This window comes from Symphodus melops (assembly GCF_947650265.1).
Source record: "Symphodus melops genome assembly, chromosome: 1".
Classification (NCBI taxonomy): domain Eukaryota; kingdom Metazoa; phylum Chordata; class Actinopteri; order Labriformes; family Labridae; genus Symphodus; species Symphodus melops.
The window spans coordinates 30892780-30918373 of NC_136691.1; the positions used below are offsets into that span (position 1 = coordinate 30892780).

General features: G+C 42.9%; 1 protein-coding gene across 4 annotated transcripts in view; it reads left to right on the plus strand.

The window, feature by feature from the left end:
- tango2 (transport and golgi organization 2 homolog) overlaps window positions 1-25594 on the plus strand; it is a 43509-nt gene that overhangs the window by 8352 nt on the left and 9563 nt on the right. The window contains exons 1-4 of one of the 4 annotated variants that reach the window (XM_079364187.1): window positions 17212-17409; window positions 18674-18811; window positions 21383-21471; window positions 25314-25433. In XM_079364187.1, the coding sequence (XP_079220313.1) occupies window positions 17291-17409; window positions 18674-18811; window positions 21383-21471; window positions 25314-25433 (466 nt within the window). In that variant the 5' untranslated portion in view covers window positions 17212-17290. Of the gene's footprint in view, window positions 1-17211; window positions 17488-18673; window positions 18812-21382; window positions 21472-25313; window positions 25434-25594 lie in introns of those variants that run through there. The other 3 variants (XM_079364188.1, XM_079364190.1, XM_079364189.1) reach the window with 3 other exon arrangements.

Below are 25594 nucleotides of genomic sequence, written 5' to 3' on the forward strand. Positions count from 1 at the left end.
CTGAGTAAAGAGTCCATCAGTATTAACTCATCCATTCACACACATTCACACACTGATGGTAGAGGCTGCTTTATATGAGAAGAGGCAAAAGGAGCAGTGGTTCAGTGTCTTGCCCAAGGACACATGGGACATGTAGTTGCAGGAGCTGGGGAGTAAACCTGACTTTGCGGTTTGAACACAACTGACTCGACCGCTGATCCACAGACAGCCCTCGACATTTTTCAAGTCCTATCAGCAATAAATGAACGTTTATATCGATAACAGAGTGTTGTCCTTTTGTTGGTTGCCATTTTTGGTCATTCAAAAAAGTAGACATTACTCAAAATTGCTTCTCTTTCTGTTGCTTTGGGATCAAAGTAGTGACGTTCTTGTATCCTGACAGTCCTGAGGTCAGACTCAGAAAAGAGATCTCCTTGACCTCTGTTGTGAAACAATTACCTTCTCAAACAAACGATTTACAGCTACAGTTCAGGCATCTCATCCCCTCTTAGACAATCTAATAAGGTGCTGATTTAATTTCACAGTCAGGCTCTGAAGTGCAATCGTCAAACAGACAAAATATCAGCAAGAAAAAGCTGCAGGCAAATCAGCATTCTAAAGATCTGCAGCTATAAAATATTTCATTAAATTCTGCCACTGTTGTTTGAGGCCACTTGAAAGTGACAACTGTGTAAAAAATGCTGCGAAAGAGCATCAGAAGGGTAGATGCTGTTAATCTAGTGCTCATCGTAGCTTTAAAACATGAGCCACAATCATCTCTGGAGACAGGAAGTTCATCACCCTACTGTCACATCACCTCGCAAGGACACTCGTGGATGTTTGTCATGAATTTGGAAGTGATTTTGAGATCTATTTGACATTCATGTCACAGATGGAAATAAACTAAAATTTTTATGCTAACTGAAAACAAAGAGACCAACTAGATTAGAGCTGAAACGATTCCTCAAATAACTCGAATAATTCGATTACAAAAATTCATCGAGGAATTTTTGCTGCCTCGAGGCTTCGTTAAGTTTGTTTTTTTTGCGTCATCAAAACTTTGGTATGAGTATAAAACACATTTAATGTAGCTGCAGCTACCTGCTCCTCTCTCTGACACACAGACACTTCAGCGCTAACACGCACACGCGCACACACACACACACACACACACACACGAGCGCGGCACGCCCCTTTTAACTTTAAGTCAGCACACAGTTGATCCGTGATCCATACGACCCAGTCGGGAACACGTGATCCGGTCAAACGGTCGGCTTTTCTCCATTCACTCTCTCCGTGTTTGCAGCTAACATAACGATAGCAACGTCCTCTCACAGTCTCTGTCATAGACACGTTTATGGTCTCTGTAGTCTGTGAGTGCGCTGCAGGAGCAGACAGAGATACACTTTTAACAAATATATATATATATATATATACAGAAATATATATTTAAAGTTTCTCAATTTCCTTATCTGACAAAATGATTGATTCTGTGATTGATTCAACAGAACATAATGCTTTCTCAATTAAATGTACAGTAACAGATGTGTAGGCTACACAAAACAGTATTTGCTATTTCAGCCATTAAAACGTGTTTGGCCTGTATTTCTAATTTACCTGCCGCCTTGACCAGTGAATCAGAAAGTGAATTTGGGACCCTGTCAGTAATATGGTGAGCATCATCAGCAGCTGTAGAACAGAGGTGGTTGGCTGTAACAAGCAGGCGTTTCCATGGTAACTGCAAAGAAGCAGGTTTGTAGGGACGACCGAAGACGAGATAAACCTTAATTAAGCAAAAGTATGATTTATTCGATTACTCGATTAATCGACGTGATATTCGATAGAATACTCGATTACTAAAATATTCGATAGCTGCAGCTCTAAACTAGATTGATACCACATGGGTCAAAAGGTCATTTTCAATTAGACTTGGTGCTTTCCCAAAACAAGCAGGTGAAACACCAGAAGAAATAGACCTGCACAATGTGAGAAAAATATGTCATGTACCTGACACCCAGCCTCCACCATCAGACTGTGTCGTCCTTTAACCACCTGACACCCAGCCTCCACCATCAGACTGTGTCGTCCTTTAACCACCTGACGCCCAGCCTCCACCATCAGACTGTGTCGTCCTTTAACCACCTGACACCCAGCCTCCACCATCAGACTGTGTCGTCCTTTAACCACCTGACACCCAGCCTCCACCATCAGACTGTGTCGTCCTTTAACCACCTGACACCCAGCCTCCACCATCAGACTGTGTCGTCCTTTAACCACCTGACACCCAGCCTCCACCATCAGACTGTGTCGTCCTTTAACCACCTGAGACCCAGCCTCCACCATCAGACTGTGTCGTCCTTTAACCACCTGACACCCAGCCTCCATCATCAGACTGTGTCGTCCTTTAACTACCTGACACCCAGCCTCCACCATCAGACTGTGTCGTCCTTTAACTACCTGACACCCAGCCTCCATCATCAGACTGTGTCGTCCTTTAACTACCTGACACCCAGCCTCCACCATCAGACTGTGTCGTCCTTTAACCACCTGACACCCAGCCTCCATCATCAGACTGTGTCGTCCTTTAACCACCTGACACCCAGCCTCCACCATCAGACTGTGTCGTCCTTTAACTACCTGACACCCAGCCTCCACCATCAGACTGTGTCGTCCTTTAACCACCTGACGCCCAGCCTCCACCATCAGACTGTGTCGTCCTTTAACCACCTGACACCCAGCCTCCACCATCAGACTGTGTCGTCCTTTAACCACCTGACACCCAGCCTCCATCATCAGACTGTGTCGTCCTTTAACCACCTGACACCCAGCCTCCATCATCAGACTGTGTCGTCCTTCAGTCTTGTCTCGGTTTCTGACTGGACGAACTTGTGAACTGCTTCTCCATGTCAGAACTGAGAATTTGAAGGTTAATGTCGCTAATTAAAAGAAAAAGTAACTGCAATTCTTGTAGTTTGATTTTTATTAGTTTTGAAGATTTGCTCAGACTAAGTGGGTGACACGCTGCCTGCACACGAGATGATGATTTTTCTGTGATATTCATGGCCTTGGTCTTGTCTCAGTCTGGGAGCTCTCTGGTCTCTGGTATGTCTTGGTCTTGGTTAGTGTGGTCTTGACGACAGCAACACTAAAAAGCAGCAGAAAGTCCTTGAACATCTGGGTGAATTTTGCACGACATTTATGCCAGCGTGCTTTTTTGGCTATTCTGACCCACAATCCTCTGCACAGCTGGAGACGGGTCACATCGACTGAGCAGCTCAGAGAGCATAAATAAATGCTCTGCAAACTGCAACGGGTACATGTGCAGCATCTATCAGAGCTAAGGCCCAGTACTCTGCTCTGAAACTGTCGTGTATCTTGGTGAAAGCAGACTGCATGCTGTGTATACTTTGTAAAGGTAGTTTGTACGGTGGTCACTTTCAAGGCAGCCGGGGAGTTTTTGAGCAGGAACACAAATGTTGCTTTTCTCTGCTGTACTGTATTTCTATGTCTGCTGTGTGGCCTCAACTGATCCGTGCTCAGGACAGCTCCAGTGATTACAATTAAGCAGCTCTTATCCCTGGACATAATCAAGGCAGGCCAGTGTATACAGGGCGGAGTTAATCCTCAAGACCCAAGTCTGGGAGTGGAGAGAGAAGCAGAGGAGGGGGACTGTAGTATTTGGACAGACAGGCGGATGAGCAGACTTCCACGCTCCTGTTTGGGCACTCTCTCAGTTTGAAGCTATCAGGTAAACATCCAGATTTTAGAGACCACTGAGCACAGGTCTCTGTGACTGCTTTGCAAAGAGAGGGAGAGAGAGTATGTAGAGGGAGGGGGAGAGATGTGTTTGAGGAATATTCAGAAAAAGGAATCCAATCAGTGCTCTAACGACGGTCCCGTGATGCAGCCAGGGCGTAAGAAAAGGGAGTGGATTATCAGCATGTAACAAAAACACCGGCCAGCTCCTGCCCCAATAACGACACCCGAGTTGTGAACTATGAGGCCGAGAGATGATGCAGCGAAAATCTAATTCAAAACCAATTTTGACAGAAGCGTCACTGGCAGCAGGGAGCTGCGTGCACTCGACCCGGGCTCTAAGGACAAAACGCAGCATCAGACTGAAAAAAAAAGAAAGCTACGGGGAATATGAGTCATGGTTTAACCAAGCCAAGTGTAGACTGAAATTATCTACGGTCATATAAACAAAGTTGTGGTGGGAGTATGGAGAAGTCTTGTTAATCCCTCATAGATTCTAATTCACATGGTAAGTGAAGAAATCAAAGCTATAATTATAGAGCAAAGGCATATCGACATGCTTACATGATGTGCAGTCTGAGTGTTAAAAGAAGAATGAGCAACATTTATAAATAAAGGATTCATAAATATAGCACAAATGAAGTATGTCCTCTTCAGATGTGTTCGTGTTGGGAGTCCCTCTGGCTGTGTGGTTGTACAGAGCGCTAACATTAGCCTGCGGGGGGTTGGAGGTGTGTTACTGGAGGAGAGCGGAGGCTGCAGAGCACTTGTTTTGGTTTCATGCTGGTGCTCAATGGCGATGTTTACTGGTTCAAAAATCGCACAATATTCCTTTAAGAAAATATTTCTGTGGAGCAGGAAATGGTTTCCACTCTTCATGAATTCATCTGTCCACTGTGACCTCACCTTAAAAAGCAGGACACTGCACATCACATGTAAGGTCCTTTAAACACTGCCAGTTTGAGCCCCCACTACGTCTGCAGTGTGTCACGCATCGAGGCAGGATAGGAAGGCACAGTCTTTCTGCCCCAGATCCGCCATTAGAGGAAGTGACAGAGACGTAATGGGGAGAAGCCAGAGGCCATGTCTGAGGTTGGACTTTTGCCTATTAGCAGGACAATTCACATTTGCTTTGTCAGTTAAAAAGAAGCTCATTCATGAAAACTAGGGCATCAGAGCAGAAGGCTAAAGAGGAGGACAACTGAAGGTTATTCATGCTAACGGCTTCATTTACTGTTGCTAACGTTATTTTCTGAAGATTGGGTGTTTTGGGGCATTTATCAGAAAGAAACGCTGAAGTGTGACTGGAGAGAGACTGGAGGATGCACACCTAACAGCAGCAGCACCAGGAGTCAAACCAGCAACCGCTGTGTCGAGGCCTGAAGCCTCAGAACATGAAGCTCCGGCTGAGCTGAACCAGTGTTGTTTCTTTGTAAGGTGAACGAATAAAGCAAAATCATCCCGATTATCTGAACTGAGCTCCATCACATCCAGGAAGTGGAGCACTGTTGTTTCTTTTTTAAAGGACAATAATATTTAGTCACAAAAACAGATGCTTCTAAATCATCTTTGATGTTCAACACATGATGATGCTGTTGTCTGTCTCAGTGAATTATAAGATAACACATGTCATCCTCGTTTCAACAAACAAGCAGCAGATTCCCTGCACTGACTGAGACCACATTCATCAACAGGCTAGCGTTTAAATGCTAGACGGGGGCTTCATTCCCCATCATGCTAACTGAAATATGTCCTCCAGATAGAAGATGAAGTTCCATCTTTCCTTTGGACTCAGATTGGAGACAACATTTAAACCAGGAAAAGGAGACGTCTTCCTTTAGCTCCAGCATGAAAGCAAAACACACCTCCAACCCCTCTCCACTCATGTTTGCATGAAGGACTTAGCCAATATAACGCCCCATACATTAGCGCCATTAAACGCACGGGCAGACAAAACTTTTCTTTTGTTTGTCCTTTTGTCCCTGCATTTGACTGTAGACTTTAGTTAGCACGTAGCTTCACATAACACACATTTAAACCATGATGTAAAAACTCTTCATCAAATAATCAGTGAGTATGTTCTTCTTCTTCTTGACTCAAACAGCTTTTATACACAAGGGGAGGAGCCGGCCGTCCCGTCCATGTAAACACAGCTCTGACAACAACACAGCCAGCAGGACTCCAGCTTCTCCCTCAGTGGAGACAGTCAGGACTCACACACACATTCACACAGGACACACTGGAGTTATGTGTAAAATGCTGCTCTCTGCCTTGAAACTGCCAAAAAAAAAAAAAGATTGAATATACAAACTTTTTTTTTTTTGCATAATTTCTGGATCTCCTGCAAAAAGCAAAAGACACTGCCTACGTTTACACAACTTGTAAATTTAAAGTGCAGATGGAGTCAGTGGATACAGATCTCTGCAGTCCCGCCTGACGTGCTCCCTGACAAAGACATGAGTTATAGCCTGTGCAGGATGGGCGATGCAGAACAGGTGCCAAGACAGCAGAGCGGGGCCAGGATGGGCAGTCCGAGGGACGGGCAGCGAGGAGGCCAGGGAGGTTGGAGGTGCATGTTAATGACTTCAGGAGCAGGAGGCCGAGCTCTGCAGGTGTCTGTCTCACAAAGGACCATTCAGTGTGAGTCCGGACTGGCTGCCCTGTAACCATGGCTATCACAGACCTCTTCAGTCAGCCTCGTAGAGCCTCAGCGCTCGCTCTCCTGTATGATCCAACACACGGTAGATTCACAGCACCGAACTGAGGCGTCACATAAGATCATTTACGTGTAAGGTGATCCTCCATTGAACGTGACTAGAAAGTGTGTATGCATATTGAACACACCTCCGACCGCATGCATTAAGCAGTCGAGGGTGTGAAGGATTTAATTCTGCTTTAATTAAACTGACAAACAGCAATAAGCTTTCAGTGTAATACTGCTGTTGCTCACTCACTAATGAAATGCTACACTGACCATGAAACGATAACGAGGTAGATTTAACATCATTTTATGTGGAGCACATCCACTGATATAATTACATGCAGAGGCAAAAGCCATCTTCAACAGTCAAGGCTGCAAACGTGAATGTGAGGACGTCATCCTGTACGGCCCTGCAAACCTCAAGTCATCCACGCAGGTGTTCCAGCTTATGTAAGAGGGACTGTCGAGGAGGGGGAACACAGCGCTCCTCCACAGTGCACTGACTCTATCGGACTCAAAATAAGACATAAAGTCAGCTGGCATGTTCTCTTTGTTGTTCGACACTATGCAGTCTGGGACGTTTTTATCTGTGAGTCCGTGTGTCCTGTCATACTGCACGTGTTGCATTACCACGTTACGGACACGTAACCATGCTCCGGCTGCGTCAGTCGTGGAGCAGACCAGAGGCGGGATGGGAGCTTGAACAGCGCTCCAACCCTGCATGTTAAATTAACCCCTTCACACCCTGACATCAGAAGTGGCTCATCCCATTCATACACAATCATAAGCTACCAATGAAGAAGTGGGAGCCATTCAGGGTGAAATGTCCTGCATGTGGCTGCAGGAGCTGGGGATCAAACCCTCGACCAACACCACCACTGAGCCATGACCGCATAACCCAACCGTCCAATGGGGGGACAGCAATCGTGCTCCAGCACAGGACAGGAAAACTGGGTGTAGTGCGAGTGTGCCCAGAAGAAGTGTGGAGCCTTGTTCTGCAGAAAGATGTGATTATTCATCATCATGAGACCTTCTGTTTGATTCAATCACAGTTAGCTCCATGTCTATCGCTCTGCAGATTATCATGAGTGAGGATGATCCACAGTGAAACAAACAGGACCTCTGTAAGCAACACTCACTGTGTGGATTAAATACACCTATTGATGTTGTTGCCTTTAACTACCCCTGCTCTATTGCAATGCATTGCAACTGTTATTTCAGCGAGTTGCAAAACCAATTAATGCATGCAGACTTATTGTTCTCTTCTCCTTTCTCATACGCCACCAAGAACGACCAACAACAGGCTCTGTGGCTTTCATTGTTGGGGATGATTATTGATGTTTGACAGGGGCTTCATTCCCCATCATGCAGAAACAGGCTGCAGCCCCCCCCCCCTCCTGAAAAGAGGAGAAACGGATGGAGTGACATCATGCTCTGATGATGACACGTTGTGTCCGATCCTGCAGATTTGGGACAGAAACGTGACCTGACAGTAACCAGCATCTTCTCTTCTATCCAAACTGCCAACGCGCTGCAGGGCTGATAGTTCAGATTACCACATCTTCTTCAGGCATCACACTTCGAGATAAATCAGTGCATCCAAGCATGAACTGCTCGGGAGATTGAAGCTGACCCCGGGTCTTGTCAGGTCCATTAGAAAATTAGACTTTAACCTTTAAGAACATGGAGTGGTGATACAACAGGCCCCGCTGGAGTCAGCTCTGCAGGGGAAAAAGAGACTTTCACATTTCTCCATGAACAATAACATAAGTCAGAGTGTGCAGTTGTATTTTTTACATTAATTAAGCTTGTTGACTGGTGATCATGGCAGTGAATTTTAACGACCGAGCTTGTTGCCTCAGGAACAGAAAACAGAGGACAAGAGAAAGTTGTTGTACATTTCTCCTGCACAGAGGGAAGCATGTAAAGCAGGAAACAGATAAAATAGGATTTCAGACATTAGTATTCAGGGGAAGTCTTCCTGTTTATCCGCGGTCACGCAGCTTCTTTTTTATATTTTTTCAGTTTTATGAGCACATTCAAAGGTGGAAAATTCTGCTTCTGTCCGGAGACTAGTCAGTGTTTGAGTTGCAAATATTTTCCAGCAGAGCTTCGCTTTCTGAAAGCCAATGAGCCTTTAACATATTCTGTACAAGTGAGGAAGCATCCGAGGAGGCCTGAGCTAATACCACCGGTATGAACCAGTTTACATGAAGGCTGCAGGTTAGTATTCAAACTAGAACAACAGAAACATAAAGATATTCAAAAAAACTCTGGCACCACCGTATGAGCTTTGAAGTGATCGGGCATGAAAAAGCATCAAGTGAAAAAAGGTTTCCCCCTCGCTCTCTCTGAGAGTGTTTTGATCGTCTGCTTCACTTGTGATCGCTGCACAACGTTGGCAGAAACGTCAGAAGCTTTCAGGCAGAACAAAGATAAAGTATAGGCTCTGCAGTGTCGCTCTGATTCCTCATCTTCAGCCCTTTTTACTAGTTTGTGTTTTCCTCCACACCTCCCAACATGCACACACTCTAAGTATCCTCATGGTCATCATCAAGCAACAAAACCTTTCAGCATGGAAGTCCTTTCACAGCTACACCCGGTCAGCCCGTTATCTTCAAACCAACCAGTAAACCCTGATCATCAGCTCTGAGCCGAGGCGCTGCGGCACATTTCACAGTGACAGTAGGAAACTTCCCTGATGGAGCCCCATCAGACAGCACACACTCTCAGCGCCCTGTTTGCCAACAGACCCGAGAAGCGCCCCCTGCTGAATGAGTACAGTCATGTAGCTCGGGGCCTGGTCATTTTAAAATCATTTAGTTCACCGGTAGCCAAGGCAGCGCGGCCGGGAAGGGCACCATGTGGTCATGTGAGTGTAGCTGCAGCGTTTAGACCAACTGAAGTCAGTGATATCCCTGAGTAAAGGACATGGCACAAATCCAACTGGGACAAACAAACAAACTACAGCATGCACTGCATTGTGTAAGTCTGGTCACATGATCAAGTGAGACTTAAAGACTGAAGACAACAACACACTGTACACACGTTACTCAGCAATCATCTGCAGACCACAACAATAAAAAAGAAAAATGAAACTGAGTCGTTTTCACTCGTTTCTTTCTTGGTACTATATGAAGAATAGACCTGAACATTTTAATGCCTCTTACTTTTTATTTCCAACCCTGACAGAGATGGCATGTTCTGATGGTTTCATGGACTAAACATGTTCCCTTTACTGGTCCCTGTCCTCCTGAACAGGACCAGTCTGTGAGCGGTCTCTCAGATCCATGTTCTGATCAGGACCAGTCTGTGAGCAGTCTCTCAGATCCATGATCTGATCAGGACCAGTCTGTGAGCGGTCTCTCAGATCCATGTTCTGAACAGGACCAGTCTGTGAGCGGTCTCTCAGATCCATGTTCTGAACAGGACCAGTCTGTGAGCGGTCTCTCAGATCCATGTTCTGAACAGGACCAGTCTGTGAGCGGTCTCTCAGATCCATGTTGTGAAGCTTTGTGCAAAATGCAGCAACAACAGCCAGAGACAGCCCCCCTGCTCATCATCAGGTGATGGAGGAGACCCACCGGAAGACTCTCCATGGTAACATACTCACAAACAGGAGGGGCCAAACAATGGACGAGTACGGAGAAGATGATTGACAGCTCGTTGCGGCTCGCGCTCGCTGCATTCATTAGCGATAAGAGCTTCCAACAACAACAACATCGTGAATACATGACAATACCTCCATTAATCATCGTCTCACATAGAAAACACCACAGTTTAGCAGCATGCGATGTAGTTCTCCCTGCTGAAGCAGGTTTAAAACACGGACTGTTTGCTCACAGCGGCTCCGTGTTTGCGCATGAATACGCATCAAGACAGAACACCTGCGCACTCACCTGACCGGAGTGTAAGCGTTTGTTTCATCATTTCCACCTGCACTTTACATTATTACATTGCTATAAGAACACTGTTGTCACACCCTCCTCCTCCTCCTCCTCAGTTGTAATGGCACAGGCGAAAACTCCACAGCAACAGAAACACCACATGGATTTACACAGATTTGCACCTTACCTCCGTTTGTCCTGCTCAGCCTCGTGTTGTGAAGGCGAAGAGACTCCCCGGGGTGCAGTGAGGTACTCCGAGCCTCGGCTGGAGAACGTGGTTGTGTATGAACTCTGCTGCTGCTGCTGATGGTGCTGCTGCTGCAGGGACAGATAACCCTGTTCCAACCTCTCCGGTCTGTGATAGTCACACACAGCTCGCTGCTTCACTCACTGATGTGAAAGTTATTTCTGCTCTTCTTAAGGAGACTACAGTTAATAACTACTAATGATCTTGTCCATCGTTTGTTTGGGATGAAGGCAGAGCAGCCTGTGTGTCTCTCATCCTCAGTACTGCATGCTGCTGTCCGTCACGCCGTGTCTCCGCCCCCATCCATCCTCTCTCTCTGGACTGGAGGATCTGTGAGAGAAAGATGAGAAATTCATGAACTTACATAGATCATTAAACTGTTGCCATTGTAGACGATGTCATGACAGACTGTGTAAGAAGAGGTCCTCTAAATGAACGCAGGAGTGTGTCCAGATTAATTAGACTCGTGAACCTCGTGTGCACAAACATACATTTACATTGTATACTGTCTTAACTCTAAAACAGGAAGTCAAAGCGCTGAGCTACATTCACCTCCAACTAGCATTCATGGCCATTATTTAAAAAACAACAACAACAAAAACGACCTGACACTAAAGGCAACTTTAAGTGACACATCTAAGTTCTCTTCATTGGAAACATCACTGAGTTCTGTCAGATGAGTGTTTCAGTCCTGTCACAGGTTTACTGTATTTCTGTTTCCCTCATGTCTTGTGTTAGTGTTTTACTTTGTTTCTTACCCTGTGTCTCCTTTAGGTCTGTTGGCTGCATGCCCTTCCCCAGTGTCTCCCACTCTGCTGGTTACCTCATGTGTCTCTATGGAAAGCTGATTGAACATATATTAGATATCTTTGATATCAAAGCTCGGTTTCCTGTACTAGTGAGGTCTTTGACTGCACTAGAGCACAAGTACACTGAAATATTTACTAGTAAACTAGTAGAAAGAAGAAATTCCAACATGTTAACTAGTAAAGTGATAAACATCTACTAGTTAACTATCACATATTTTGTGTCTGCTAGTTAAATAGTAAGCCTAAACATATTTACTCGTTAATATGGATCATACTAGTTAACTAGTTAGGATATAAAGTTTTTACAAGTTTACTAGTAAAAGCTAAAAGGTTATCTAGTTAAACTAGAGATGGTTTTATGAGTCCTACTAGTGAACTAGTGAGGCTCTAAATGTTCACAAGTTAAGTTGTAAGAGAACATATGCCCACTAGTTGCACTAGCATTGGATTATGATCGCATTACGAGTCTTTCTAGTTAACTAGTGACTCTTACATGTTTTACTAGTAGACTAGTTTGATCTAAAATGTCACTAGTATCACTTGTTGCAAAAAATAATGATGAGGAGGTGGGAAAGAAGTGAAGATTGAGGCTTCCAATAGGCTCTCAAAATAAAAATAAAAAACATCAAATCAGGACCCAGGATTTTGTTATAATCCCACCCACCTCATTTACATATTGCATAGTAGTTAACTAGTTGGTTTAAATGATTTAAACAAATTAACTAGTTGATATGTCTTCATCTTACTTGTTAACTAGTAAGACATACATAATTACTAGTTAACTAGTTAAACTCATATTATCAACTAGTTATACTAGTGAAGAATTGTTTTAGTGTTCTCGGTAACTAGTAAGAGAAACTTTGTCACCAAGTCACAGTAGTTGGAGTTTTTCAAACCCTACTAGTTAACTAGTGAGGCTCAGAAATGTTTACTACTCAACTAGTAAATGCTAAAATGTCAACTAGTCACACTAGTAAGAACAATGTTTACTGTTCTAGTTTACTAGCTGCAGTGGAGCAGTCAGAAAGACAGAGAGGATCTATGTTGCTGCAGAGGGGTTTTCTTCCATGCTTGGAGACCATTTGTCTGTAAGTTTTATGTTTAATTCATGATAAAACTGTTGAGATATACACACAAAATTCACGTTAGAAAACTTTTTGTTGTTTTAGTCTCACATGTGCTTTGCTAGCTCATGCTAATTGTAGGAGGTAACAGTTTTCTCTCTGCTTCCCTAGCATGTAGCTTAGTGTTTATTTAGTAATATTTTTTATGATGTTCTGTGTTAGATAGCAATGCTCAGACTTTGTAAACATATACAGTATTTGTTATCTGTATTTTGTTTTTCTCTTTGTAACGTTGCACTTTTACCTTAAATCAAACAATGAAGAAACTCAAGTAAAATGGTGACATTATGCCCTTAGTAATTAACTAGCTAAGGTTTTTTTTAACATAATTACTTTACTAGTAAAGTCCAAATGCCTTTTACAAGTGTAACTATTGGACATTTGTAGTAATCCCAACAAGAGCCCTGCAAGTGCAACTAGTGACATTGCGGGTCTTACTAGATAACTAGTTAACCATTTTGAGCCTTACTAGTTCACTAGTAAGACCAAAGGGACTTAAACTAGTGTTGCTAGCTGCCTTTTTGCTCTCAATAGTTAACTAGTGAACATTTAGAACCTTACTAGTAAACAAGTAAAATGTGTAACTTCATCACTAGTGATACTAGTTGACATTTGGGTCTTACTAGTTAACTAGTAAACATTTAGAGACTTGCTAGTGAACTAGTAAGGTTAAAAAGAGTCAAACTAGTTTAACTAGTGGACATCTTGGCTCTAACTAGTTAACTAGTAAACATGTTTAGGCTTACTAGTTAACTAGTAGACAAAATACATGTTACTAGTTAACTAGTAGACGTTTATCACCTTACTAGTTAACATGTTGGAATTTTTTCTTTCTACTAGTTTACTAGTATATTTCAGTGTTCTACTAGTGTTCTAGTGCAGTCAAAGACCTCACTAGTACAGGAAACCGAGCTTTGATATCAAAGATATCTAATACATGCTCAATCGGCTTTCCATAGCAGTCAAAACACTTTACTTGTTAACTTGTTGAACACAGATGTCTACTAGTATCCTGATTTGTTGACTACTAGTTAACTTGTGACGGAAAATTTCTCAAACTAGTTCACTAGTACTGCCAAAAAAACCTTGATAAGTACAACTAGCGTCCAGTCCCGCTCCGCAACACGGACACTACCTCCGAGACATCAATCCACGTCGGCCTATTGAATGCTCGTTCAATGTGACTCCGACACTTTCAAGAGTCAACTGGGGACGTTTTTATTTGTCCAGGCTTTTAATTAGTCTCTTTTAGGGCTGCTATGATCTCTGTACTGTCTGTTTGTTGCTTGTGATGTTTTAAACCCTGTTTGTGAAGCACTTTGTGGCCCCTGCCTGCGAAAAGTGCTATATAAATAAATTTTACTTACTTTTACTTACTTACTTACATTTAGCTCTTACTTGTTAACTAGTAAGATCAATAAGACTAACACAAGTGGTACAAGAGACATTATGCCCTTTAACTAGCTACGGGTTTTTTTTAAACATAATTACTTTACTAGTAAAGTCCGAATGCATTTTACAAGTGTAACTATTGGACATTTAGTCCTTGCTAGTTAACTTGTAAAGGTCAACGTGCAGTCCACGAGGGGCACTAAGGGTTTTGACTGGTCAATGTAAAACCTGTGTTTTTTCTAGCCTTAAAGGGCCAGCTCTGACTAGTACCTTGAGTTATATCAGCACTAGATTTTTTTTCTCTTTAACTTGGCTCACTCCTGACCTGTCGTACATTTAATCTTGAATGCGTTTAATTTTCTTAGTTTACCATATATAAAAAATTCTGTATCAAGTTCCAGTTTTTCAAAGTGCATAATTTTATCGGATTAAAATTTGTTTTCCTTTTGTAAGAACAGCATTGATAATATGAAGTAAAGACTGCACCTTGGGCTGTCGTTTATCACTCTTCTGTGAATACACTCATGATGGGATAAAAAAAGGAAATAGAACAGTTGTAGTATGGTCTTCTATCTTATTTCAGGCTTTTTATAAATATAATTTTCTATATATAATGTTCATGCTTTAGTCTCTATGCTAAGTAAGGAAGAAGCAGATGCTTAGCAGCACTTGCTCCTTACAAAGGGTTAATTTTTTGGCTGGCGGAGGTCTATATAGAGAACCAATGGTAAGGTTTAGAATATGCTCCGACCCCACCCACTCATTAGCATGTACTGAAACAAGTGTTTCTAGTATACATTTTTGCTTTCACTAATTTACTTGTAAAATTTAAAACTGTCCTAGTTAACTAGTAATCCCAAGAGCCCTGCAAGTGCAACTAGTGACATTGCGGGTCTTACTAGATAACTAGTTAACCATTTTGAACCTTACTAGTTCACTAGTAAGACTAAAGGGACTTAAACTAGTGTTGCTAGCTGCCTTTTTGCTCTCAATAGTTAACTAGTGAACATTTAGAACCTTACTAGTAAACAAGTAAAATGTGTAACTTCATCACTAGTGATACGAGTTGACATTTGGGTCTTACTAGTTAACTAGTAAACATTTAGAGACTTACTAGTGAACTAGTAAGGTTAAAAAGAGTCAAACTAGTTTAACTAGCTTACTATTTAACTAGTAGACAAAATATGTGATACTAGTTAACTAGTAGATGTTTATTACTTTACTAGTTAACATGTTGGAATTTCTTCTTTCTACTAGTTTACTAGTATATTTCAGTGTTCTACTAGTGCTCTAGTGCAGTCTAAGACCTCACTAGTACAGGAAACCGAGCTTTGATATCAAAGATATCCTATATATATTCAATCAGCTTTCCATGTGTCTCACCTGTGTCTTGTTAACTCCGCCCCCTTTCAGTATATAGTGTCTGTGTTTCCCCTCACTCCTTGCCAGTTCGTCTTGTCTCTTGTTGCAGCGTTACCAGCATTATTTCTGTTTAGCCTTCCTATTCTGACCCCGTTGTGTTTTTGATTGTGATTTTCTGCCTGCTGTTTTTTGGACTTTTGCCTGGATTTTTTTGACAACCATGTACCAAACCCTGCCTTCATTAAATGGGTTTTTGAAACTGCATTTACCCTTGAGTCGAGCGTTTGGGTCTCCTCCTCTGTTCGTGACAAGTCCCTGGTTGGGCTCTGGCCTGCTTGTGTCCTGTTGACAGCAGCAGCTCTGGGATCAATGTGTTTCACTCTGAGTCTCAGAGTCAGTTTAACTTAAAGCATCTAGTTGGCTGAGAAGATTTTAAAAGGGGCATCTGACTGTAGTTTCTGTGCTTAAAGTTCCTGATGTGTTGAGTCATATTTGTCTTTCTTTGTTTTGCTCTGAGTCAAACTTTTAGGCTGCTGTCTTAGACAGGACTAATGTCTCGAATCTCTTCAGGTTATCACAAAACAAGAGGTTTCGTCATGAGAATTTAAAGTCATTTTAAAAAATGTAATTAAACTGACATATTAACTGTCCTAAAGATGTTTATTAGTAACAATTCACAGCAGATATATTCACAACAAATGCTTTGCTTTGCTGTTGTTTCTTTAGTGTAGGAGACAGAGTGTCTCCTTTGCACCTTCCTCATGAAACATGTTTTTTATACAGTTTGAGCATGTAGCCTTCCCTCCACAGTCAGACAAGTTGAGTTTAAGTCCCACCTCTGACCTGAGGCCTATACTACGAAGAGAGTTCAACATAACCAGGGTCTCTTTGGGTGATCTGGTTTAACAAACTCTGACATACGAGATCATGATTATCAGTCCTACGATGCCGGTTATCAACCTGATAAATAAGTTAAGACAAACAGGCTGCAGAGAGACACAGCTGCAGGAACAAATGCAGGAAGGACAAAACAAAGTAAAATGTGTGAGTAAAAAGTGCAGCTTGTATTTGTCCCATGGTTTGTTCCCCTTAGAACTGACTCTAATAACTCGTTTCTGCTCTGAACTCAATGTGCTGCTCTGACTCTTTAAAATGGAGAAAAGCTTTTAGAAGTTAAACTGCAGCTCTGACCATCACAAACAGAGCAGCATGGACACATTCAACATAAAGAAGAAAAGATTCATTATTTTACATCTTTAACTAAAATGTTCCGGAGCTTTCTTCAGTCTCTGTTGAAGGATATCAGTGAAACATCATCAATAACTAAACAGACTATAGTCTAATGTCAAATCATGATGGACACATGAAGTGTCCTCCCCCCTCTCCATCAGCTCCAGGAGCTCCACCATCTAAAGATCTGATTGGTCAGTGGGCGGAGCTTTAACCTGCTCTGGAGCAGGTTAGGTGTGCAGCATCAGTTACCATGGTGATGTAACCAGGTAAAAAGTAATCGACCCTCGTAGCACTGAAAACCCATGCGGGTTGTGATTTCCGACTCTGTCCACTTTCCTCCCTCTATAATAAAGGCATAAAGGCCAAAAATAAATCTAAAAAAAAAAAAAGATCAAAACGGATGATCACTCCCTGTACAGTATGTGTAGATATCTAATCAGACATGTTTACAGGCTATAAACCTGTTCATTTCTGCTGATACGTGAGCACCTGCAGCCACCCTCGGTGTACACAATTTAATTAAATTTAAATGGTTTTATTCACATAACGTTTGATTAAACATATAATACACACTTCCGCATCGGCCTCATTTTTAAACACCTGACTTGTCAGGGGCTCGAGAGTACGTTTAACCAGTTTACAGTTAATGCTTTTATTCTGAAAATCACCTTCACTAACCACACCGGAAGCACACTTCTTACTGTTTGCTGTCAAGGTTTACCGTTTGTGAACTGACCAATCAGAGCGAACTTTATCGGCTCGGTCGAGGTGCACTGGTTTTAAGTACCGTATACGCCGGGATGGGCGGAATACACGACCCGGATACAAGAACTAAACCCCGCCCTGAAGGCTACTGGGACGGCTCGCGACACAAATGGAGCTCACGCGGAGTGAACCCTTCCTCTCAGATGTCAACAAGGTAAAGAGAAACACGAAGCTGGACACAGTTGGCGACACGAGGCAGATACAGCGGGTGTCCTCGAGCGGAACAGCTCAGGTAAGTCACGTTACCATGGTTACCGAGTTGCACTACCTAGCTGGCTGGTAGCGGAAGCATTAGCCGCGTGTCTGATGTCCACAGACAGATAGCAGCTCTGTCACTAGTGAACTGTAACCAGGTAGTTCATGGTCACTACGTGTCACATGATCATTGTCCATCACGTGACTCATGCCTCAGCTCATGGCTCGTGTTATCTTTGTTACCTTTGAACTTACTGCACCTTCACTGCACTTATCAGTCCTTCATCACCTGATCATCTTCACCTTCTTCATCATCATCTTCGTCATGACAGAGAAACATCATTCAGAACAGAGTTCTGTCGTTTGATTCATTGTATTGATATTATTTATTGATTTAGTGTGAATATGTTTGGTTTGAACAGCTGATCTTATTCCTCTTCAGCTTCTGTTCATGTGCATTTATACAGCTCATTTGTCTGACAGCACATGAACGCACCATTAACAGCTTTTAAAGTGTGATTAAGAACCTGAGATTTTTGATAAAGGTGCATTCACTGGTCTTTAGGCGGTCGTGATAATCAGTCGGAGCTTCTCAGAGTCAGACATGTTTGATAATATCTCAGCTGTGTAGTTCAGTGACCGTAGTAAACAACCCATAGACATCAAACAGGAAGCTGTACACGAGTAAAGATGGTGTGGAGGAGAAGGAAGGTTTGGTTCTTGGAGCCAGAATGTCCTCTTTGTACCCCCATAGAGAGGACAAGGAGCAAAGGGGGACACCAAGGACTCTTTAAATCCACAGTCCTCATGGGGGATTTATCCCTCGAGATCTCATGTGATCCTGCTTCACTGGGAATGTGAACTCAATCATTGTTCTCTGGATTTCGAGGGCTCTTTGATTTCTCCCCAAGTCCTGAATCTAGCTTTGTTAAATCCTCCCCAAATAATAAGCGTTAATCTTTGCTCATAGCATGAACTCTGAGAGGCTCGTTTGTCTTCTCTGCAGTCAGAACTACACGTCAGCATCCCAGTTCTTCTGAGAGAGGTTTCTGGCCGAGAGGGGGCAGCCCTCTGTGGTGATGAGAGTTTAGACTGCAGTACTCATTTTAAACACTAGGGGCAGAGTTGCAGACTGCTCCTTTAAAGTCTTCCTCTGATTGTCACTCCGACTTCAACCTGAAGGTTCTTACTTTTGTCTTTTTCTGTTTTCTTCTCTTCGTCAGAAACAACAACAATCTTCAGCCAAATGTGGATCGAGTAAACAAACAAACAAACAAACACAGTCATCAATCCTCAAACTCATCCATGTGTATAATTTTCTTCAAGTTTGACCCCCGGCCTGCATCCAAAAATGCCTACAGGTAAGAGATGAACCCTTCATTTGTTCTATTCATCATAAACAGTGTTGTTGTTGTTGTTTATGTGTGATGCTTCTCAGAGCTGATGTTGCGTTAATATTCAGTCAGAATTATAATATCACAGGTCCACACTGGAGGAGTGGTATTAAACCTCAAACGTATTTTCATGAAGATGCATCTGAAGAGAAGAGACTCTGAAACCGCTCAACATGAAACATCAGAACAAACTCCTGGTGGGATTATCATTAGAGATTCTGTTTGAGTGTGTGTAATATCTTCATCCTGTTGACTTTATTTATTAGTCTTTAAATGTTCCTACCCTCATCTAAAACCTTCTGAACCGGGCTCCAGGACTGACCGGTCCTGACCTTAGTTTACAAGGTTCAGAGATGTCTTCATCGTCCCTGCAGGAGGACGGTTGGTCTCTGACTCACGGCAGCATGGACTGATGAGTTCGTCAGCGTGTCTGTCCTGCATGCTGATTGGCTGGAAGAGAAAGGCGAGCTCATTGGTCCCTGCAGGACAGACAGACTCTGAAAAGACAAAGAAAAGGGACTTGTGTTTGACGGCTCTTATACTCATGTGAGTCCGATCCAGACGGAACGCCATGAAGGCCGTCCGTGGGATGTACCAACCTGATCCCAGCACGCCGTGCCTGAAGGAGGAGCAGGTTCGGCCCTGGTACGGATTGTCTCGTGTCAGCGCGTCCTTTGAGTCTCAGTTGGCGTGCAGCGTGAGAGAACACAAGTCGTGCTGCTAACCTCAAAAACTCCATCAAGACCAGGATCAGAGACGCAGTCAGCTCGTCGTTGGAGCTCTTTATAAATGTTCTACTGCTCTAAGTCATCCTGGGTTTTTCAGAGTTATTCATATTTCTTTTGATGCAGCTATAAAAAAGCGTGTGAGTGCGAGATGTGAATATTTCCCTCAGTTTGCATCATGAAGCGTCAGGGATGTGTTGGAGAGTCGGGGGGGGAAATAACTGGTCTATCTGGACTTGTTCCAGGACGGACTGGTGTGGAGCGAAGCTGCAAACATTAAGTCAGACAGTGAAGGGACGAGTGACTGTCTCTCTACATGTATTCATATCATGTATGTATAAAGAGACCTGGACGAGGAGGGAGGGGACCAGCAGTCAGCAGCGGGTGATGCTGTGTATGTGCTGCTGTCATCCAGTCTATGCGGATTCAGCCTCTGGGTGAATGATATCTGACGAGCCCAGAGGTCGTCTGCCGTTGGAAGTCTAATTGTCATCTTCAGACTGAACTGTGGAGTAATCACATGAGGATTTCTGTTTCCTCAGTATTTGTCAGGTGACATCCTGGGAGCGTCTCCTGAGGACAACTACAGAGCGACGTGTGATGTTCAAACCACACAGACTGAAGTCTTTCCCCACCTGCACTTTGTGCTTCCATATCTGAGATCTGTTTACACTCCCATACATCCATCCCACCAGCACAGAGAGACCCAGTGTTAGGGACGATCAGCTGATGAGGAGACGTGTCCCAGCAGCTGGTTCCTCTGATAGCAGATATTCCCTCTCGTGTTGGGTCACACAGCACCGTGGGAACAGACCATCATTAGCCCCCTCTTCTGTTTGCTCCTAATAAGATCCACGCTCCCCGTCCTGAAGGATTAATAGGGGGACTACCACTGTTTGAATCCATATCACAGCTTTTGTCCCAGTTAGGCTCTGTGTCCACTAAAGCCCGTTTGACAGCCAGTCGTACCTCATCACTAGACCGCCAATCAATTCAACAAAGAAGAAGAACGTGACGCAATAAACAACAATCAGTGATCGCTGAAAAGGTCTGAACCTCCGAGGTCGTCCACGGGGGGGGGGGGCGGTCCTGAAAAGACGTGCCTCCCGGGACAGACTGCAGTGTGTCTGGCTCCGCCCTTCAGGGTCCCATCAGTACGCTGGGCTCTCCAGCACCAGGGTACCAAACAATAAGAAGTTATAGATCAGTCCTTTTGTCACCATTCCCAACTTCTGACAGCGGGAACGCCAAGAAATGTGTACCATAGTGAACCGGACTGAACCGGACTGCTCGGTGGGAACGGGCTGTTGATGGCACCGTCTTTTCAGCTGGCAGCTTCTTGATTTTCATTGGTCAGCAGGGAAGACGTGACGCATGGTTACTGCTCCACCTGTGACCTTTCTTTCAGACAGGAGAGCGCTAGCTGTGCTAACTCGCTCCATTAAGGAACACCGACGACAGCGACCACATCTGGCAGGAGGACAAACGTCTGTGTCTGATCTACGATATGGAGCGTCGCTGATTACAATGTTCTTACTGGTTTGGTGTCACACTCCCACATGGCCAACATTTCCTCTCCTGTTTGACCACGAAAACAGGTCAGACCATGATCCACCTGCAGGACCCCCAGGGAGGACCACAGGACTTTCAACGATTCACTTTCACGATACAATGTTTGTTTGTTTTTTTTTTACCTCAGCTGGAGGTGTGTCCCTTCTTGGACTGAAATCATGTGAAGTTTCCTTCTTTCAGTGCTGGTTGGGTCACATGGAGAGTGAACAGTAACTCCTCTCTGCTTCCTCCCTCTCCTCAGGCTGATTCTGGCTGCAAACAGAGACGAGTTCTACAACAGGCCATCCAAAGCTGCAGACTTCTGGGCGACCAACAATGAGATCCTCAGCGGTGAGTCTGTCTACATCAGAGTCACATCCTCCCTCTGAAGCCTCCTCCTGTTCCTCTGTAACAGTAAATAATACAACAGTTACAGTACAGGCTCTATGTAAGACTGTTCAGCTGTGTAGGACAACGAAGAAACGTCTTTCTACCTCCCAACCTGCAGTAACTCTATTCAGTGATACACACAGAAGCCGAGGAGGGGGAAATCAATCATCCTGTCTTTGTGCTGAAGGAGGAAACGCAGCGATAGCCTCGTTGTTCACCCCCCCCCCCCCCCCCCCCCTGTAATAGAGGGGTCAGGACTCCAGTAGTGGGCCTTTAATTGATGGCTGCTTTAATGCCATGTGACAAGAATAAATGGCTCTGTCTTGGGGGGGGGGGGGGTAACATGATGAGGAGGGAAGTAAGCTATACCTCCCGGTGGGATCATGATAGCTCTCTGTTCAGACCCCTGGGGAGGAAGACCACTGTCCCGGTAAGTGGACCTGTCTTTATTGATCGCCAGGAAGAGCAGCAGACTTTTCTATATCCAGTTAGGAAGTGAAACAGGGAAAGAAATTTAATTAGAGGGTCAGAGTAAAAAATAAAATAAATAAATAAACACACAGGGCCAGAGTAAAAAAAATAAATAAACACACAGGGCCAGAGTAAAAAAAATAAATAAACGCACAGGGCCAGAGTAAAAAAATAAAGTGTACATGGTCAGAATAAAAAATAAACGTACAGCATTAGGGTAGATAAATAAAAAAATAAATGTACAGGGTCAGAGTAAAAAATAAATACAAAATAAACATACAGGGTCATGGTGAAAAATAAATAAAAGTACAGGGTCAGGGTAATACAAGTAATGGTTCAGGGTAAAAAATAAATAAGTAAATGTACAGGGTCAGGGTAAAAAATAATTAAATAGATAAATTTAATTTTTTAATAATTTAATTTAATACTACTCAAAATAATAAAGACAGATCCGGGCCTATTCCTTTTGAATATCCCTATGAGGCAGTGACCTTTGACCTTACTGGAAACACTTCTGCTCTTAGCAAGGCGCTGTGTTCTTGTACAGTGGATAAAGGAGAAGCCTCCCTCGGTTACTCAATGGTACAAATAGACTTTCCAAGTTTTCCCCATTGAACACCTCAAAGCCTCCTTGAAGGGGAATGATAACGTTTTTTATCTAATTTGGCAACCATTTCTTAGTTATCTTCCTGAGGACCTTCTTGGTCTGCTACAACAGGGGTGCTCTTCCTTTGTTTTTACAAGTAAACGATAAGCTATGTAATGATACTGATGCTTGATTTGTATCTTGTTACCAGGGAAGGAAATGGAAAAAGTATAGATAATAATGTTACCCATGTGTTGGTATGTGATGACCATGTGTGCTGATTGTTGTCTTTGTCTCTCTTTATTGCAATCTGTATGTTTGATTGGATGGATCTTGTGCTGACTGGTTCCTTATTTTGTTTTTTTATTTAAAATGTAATAAAATATTGTTTAAAAAAAAAAAAGTAATGGGTCAGGGTAAATAAATAAATAAACGTTCAGGGTAAATAAATAAATAAACGTACAGGGTCAGGGTAAATAAATAAATAAACGTACAGGGTCAGGGTAAATAAATAAATAAACGTACAGGGTCAGGGTAAATAAATAAATAAACGTACAGGGTCAGGGTAAATAAATAAATAAATAAACGTACAGGGTCAGGGTGAATAAAGAAATAAACGTACAGGGTCAGGGTGAATAAATAAATAAACGTACAGGGTCAGGGTAAATAAATAAATAAACGTATAGGGTCAGGGTAAATAAATAAACGTACAGGGTCAGGGTAAATAAATAAATAAACGTATAGGGTCAGGGTAAATAAATAAACGTACAGGGTCAGGGTGAATAAATAAATAAACGTACAGGGTCAGGGTAAATAAATAAATAAACGTATAGGGTCAGGGTAAATAAATAAACGTACAGGGTCAGGGTAAATAAATAAACGTACAGGGTCAGGGTAAATAAATAAATAAACGTACAGGTTCAGGGTAAATAAATAAATAAACATACAGGGTCAGGGTAAATGAATAAATAAACGTTCAGGGTAAATAAATAAATAAACGTACAGGGTCAGGGTAAATAAATAAATAAACGTACAGGGTCAGGGTAAATAAATAAATAAACGTACAGGGTCAGGGTAAATAAATAAATAAATAAACATACAGGGTCAGGGTAAATAAATAAATAAACGTACAGGGTCAGGGTAAATAAATAAACATACAGGGTCAGGGTAAATAAATAAATAAACATACAGGGTCAGGGTAAATAAATAAACATACAGGGTCAGGGTAAATAAATAAATAAACATACAGGGTCAGGGTAAATAAATAAACGTACAGGGTCAGGGTAAATAAATAAATAAACGTACAGGGTCAGGGTAAATAAATAAATAAACGTACAAGGTCAGGGTAAATAAATAAATAAACGTACAGGGTCAGGGTAAATAAATAAATAAACATACTGGGTCAGGGTAAATAAATAAACGTACAGGGTCAGGGTAAATAAATAAATAAACGTACAGGGTCAGGGTAAATAAATAAATAAACATACAGGGTCAGGGTAAATAAATAAATAAACATACAGGGTCAGGGTAAATAAATAAACATACAGGGTCAGGGTAAATAAATAAACGTACAGGGTCAGGGTAAATAAATAAATAAACGTTCAGGGTAAATAAATAAATAAACGTACAGGGTCAGGGTAAATAAATAAATAAACGTACAGGGTCAGGGTAAATAAATAAATAAACATACAGGGTCAGGGTAAATAAACAAATAAACGTACAGGGTCAGGGTAAAAAGAAAGCATTCAGGGTCTTTATTCAAACATGAGGGTTTGAATGTTTCAGGGAGATCAGGCGTACTCAGTGACGTCCTGATGGGATTCTTTTAAAGCACTTGTCTGTGGAAAAGCTGACGGGTTCAAGTTCAACCAGCTCTGAACTAGAACCAGATTCACTTGAAGGGGTAGTGTTGAAGACCATGACAAAACTAACTGAGACCATGAGACTTTGTTCAGACTGACGCCGATCTAACTGACCGAATGTCACAGATTAAAGGGGCCATATCTGATCTGCCCGTCTGTATGGATGTGGTATGATCCACATTGGTTTCTATGGTAACAGGTTACACAGCAGGATGGATGGCAGAGAAGTGTCTGGCACAAACCCTCCACGGCTCCTCCATGTTGGTTTTATTCCTGCTGTTCTTCTCTTGTTGTTTTAAGTGACCCAGACGTTCAGATTGAATCAGATTCAGAACCAGCTGGATGTGAGGTTTGAATCAGATTAGGGAAAATCAGATCTCATCTTTGTGTTCAGGGCAGACGTGAGCCGGGGATAGACATCTAAATATTTGTTCCTTTCCTTGAAGCACTACGATAGATCAATAATCATAATGTTGTTATTGTGGGGGAAACTCCTAATCCTCCTTCTTCTTCTTCTTCTGCGGTTTTGAAGATGTTTCTGTCTGGTTGACCTCGTCTAGTTGGAAGTCTACCAGTTGAACATTTTCTCAGTTTCCCAATAATCTGACCCAGATTACAAAACTCTGTGCTGGAACATGTGGAACCTCTCAGCAGGACAGAGAGCGCTGGAGGAGACGAGTTGAGACGGCGTTCTTGTGGAGTTATTAATCCAACACATCTGGTTGTTGTCCGGCTGTTCCTCCGGATGTCTTTACTGGCTGCTAAACGCACATGAGCTCATTGTTTCATGGAGCGTCCCTTTAACGTGGACTGACTGCTGATGTTGGGTTGTGAATGAGTTGAAAGCGTTCAGAATAAAGACATGATCCATGTGTGTTCTTCAGGCCTGGACCTTGAGTATGGTAAAGAAGGAGGGTCATGGCTGGGGATCAGCAAGCGGGGAAAGCTCGCCGCCATCACCAACTACATGGAGGGACATCCCAACCCTGACGCACAGGGCAGAGGTGAGCACGCCACCAGCCCGTCTCAGAAACACTGACTGAATGTAGAGGACCAGACACTCCAAACAGACCGTTACAGAGCTCCTGGCTAAGATGGCCGCCGGTGGCGTCGCCTCACAACACCTGTTGTGTCGGCCAAAAACACGCCGTTAAGATCTCAGTCG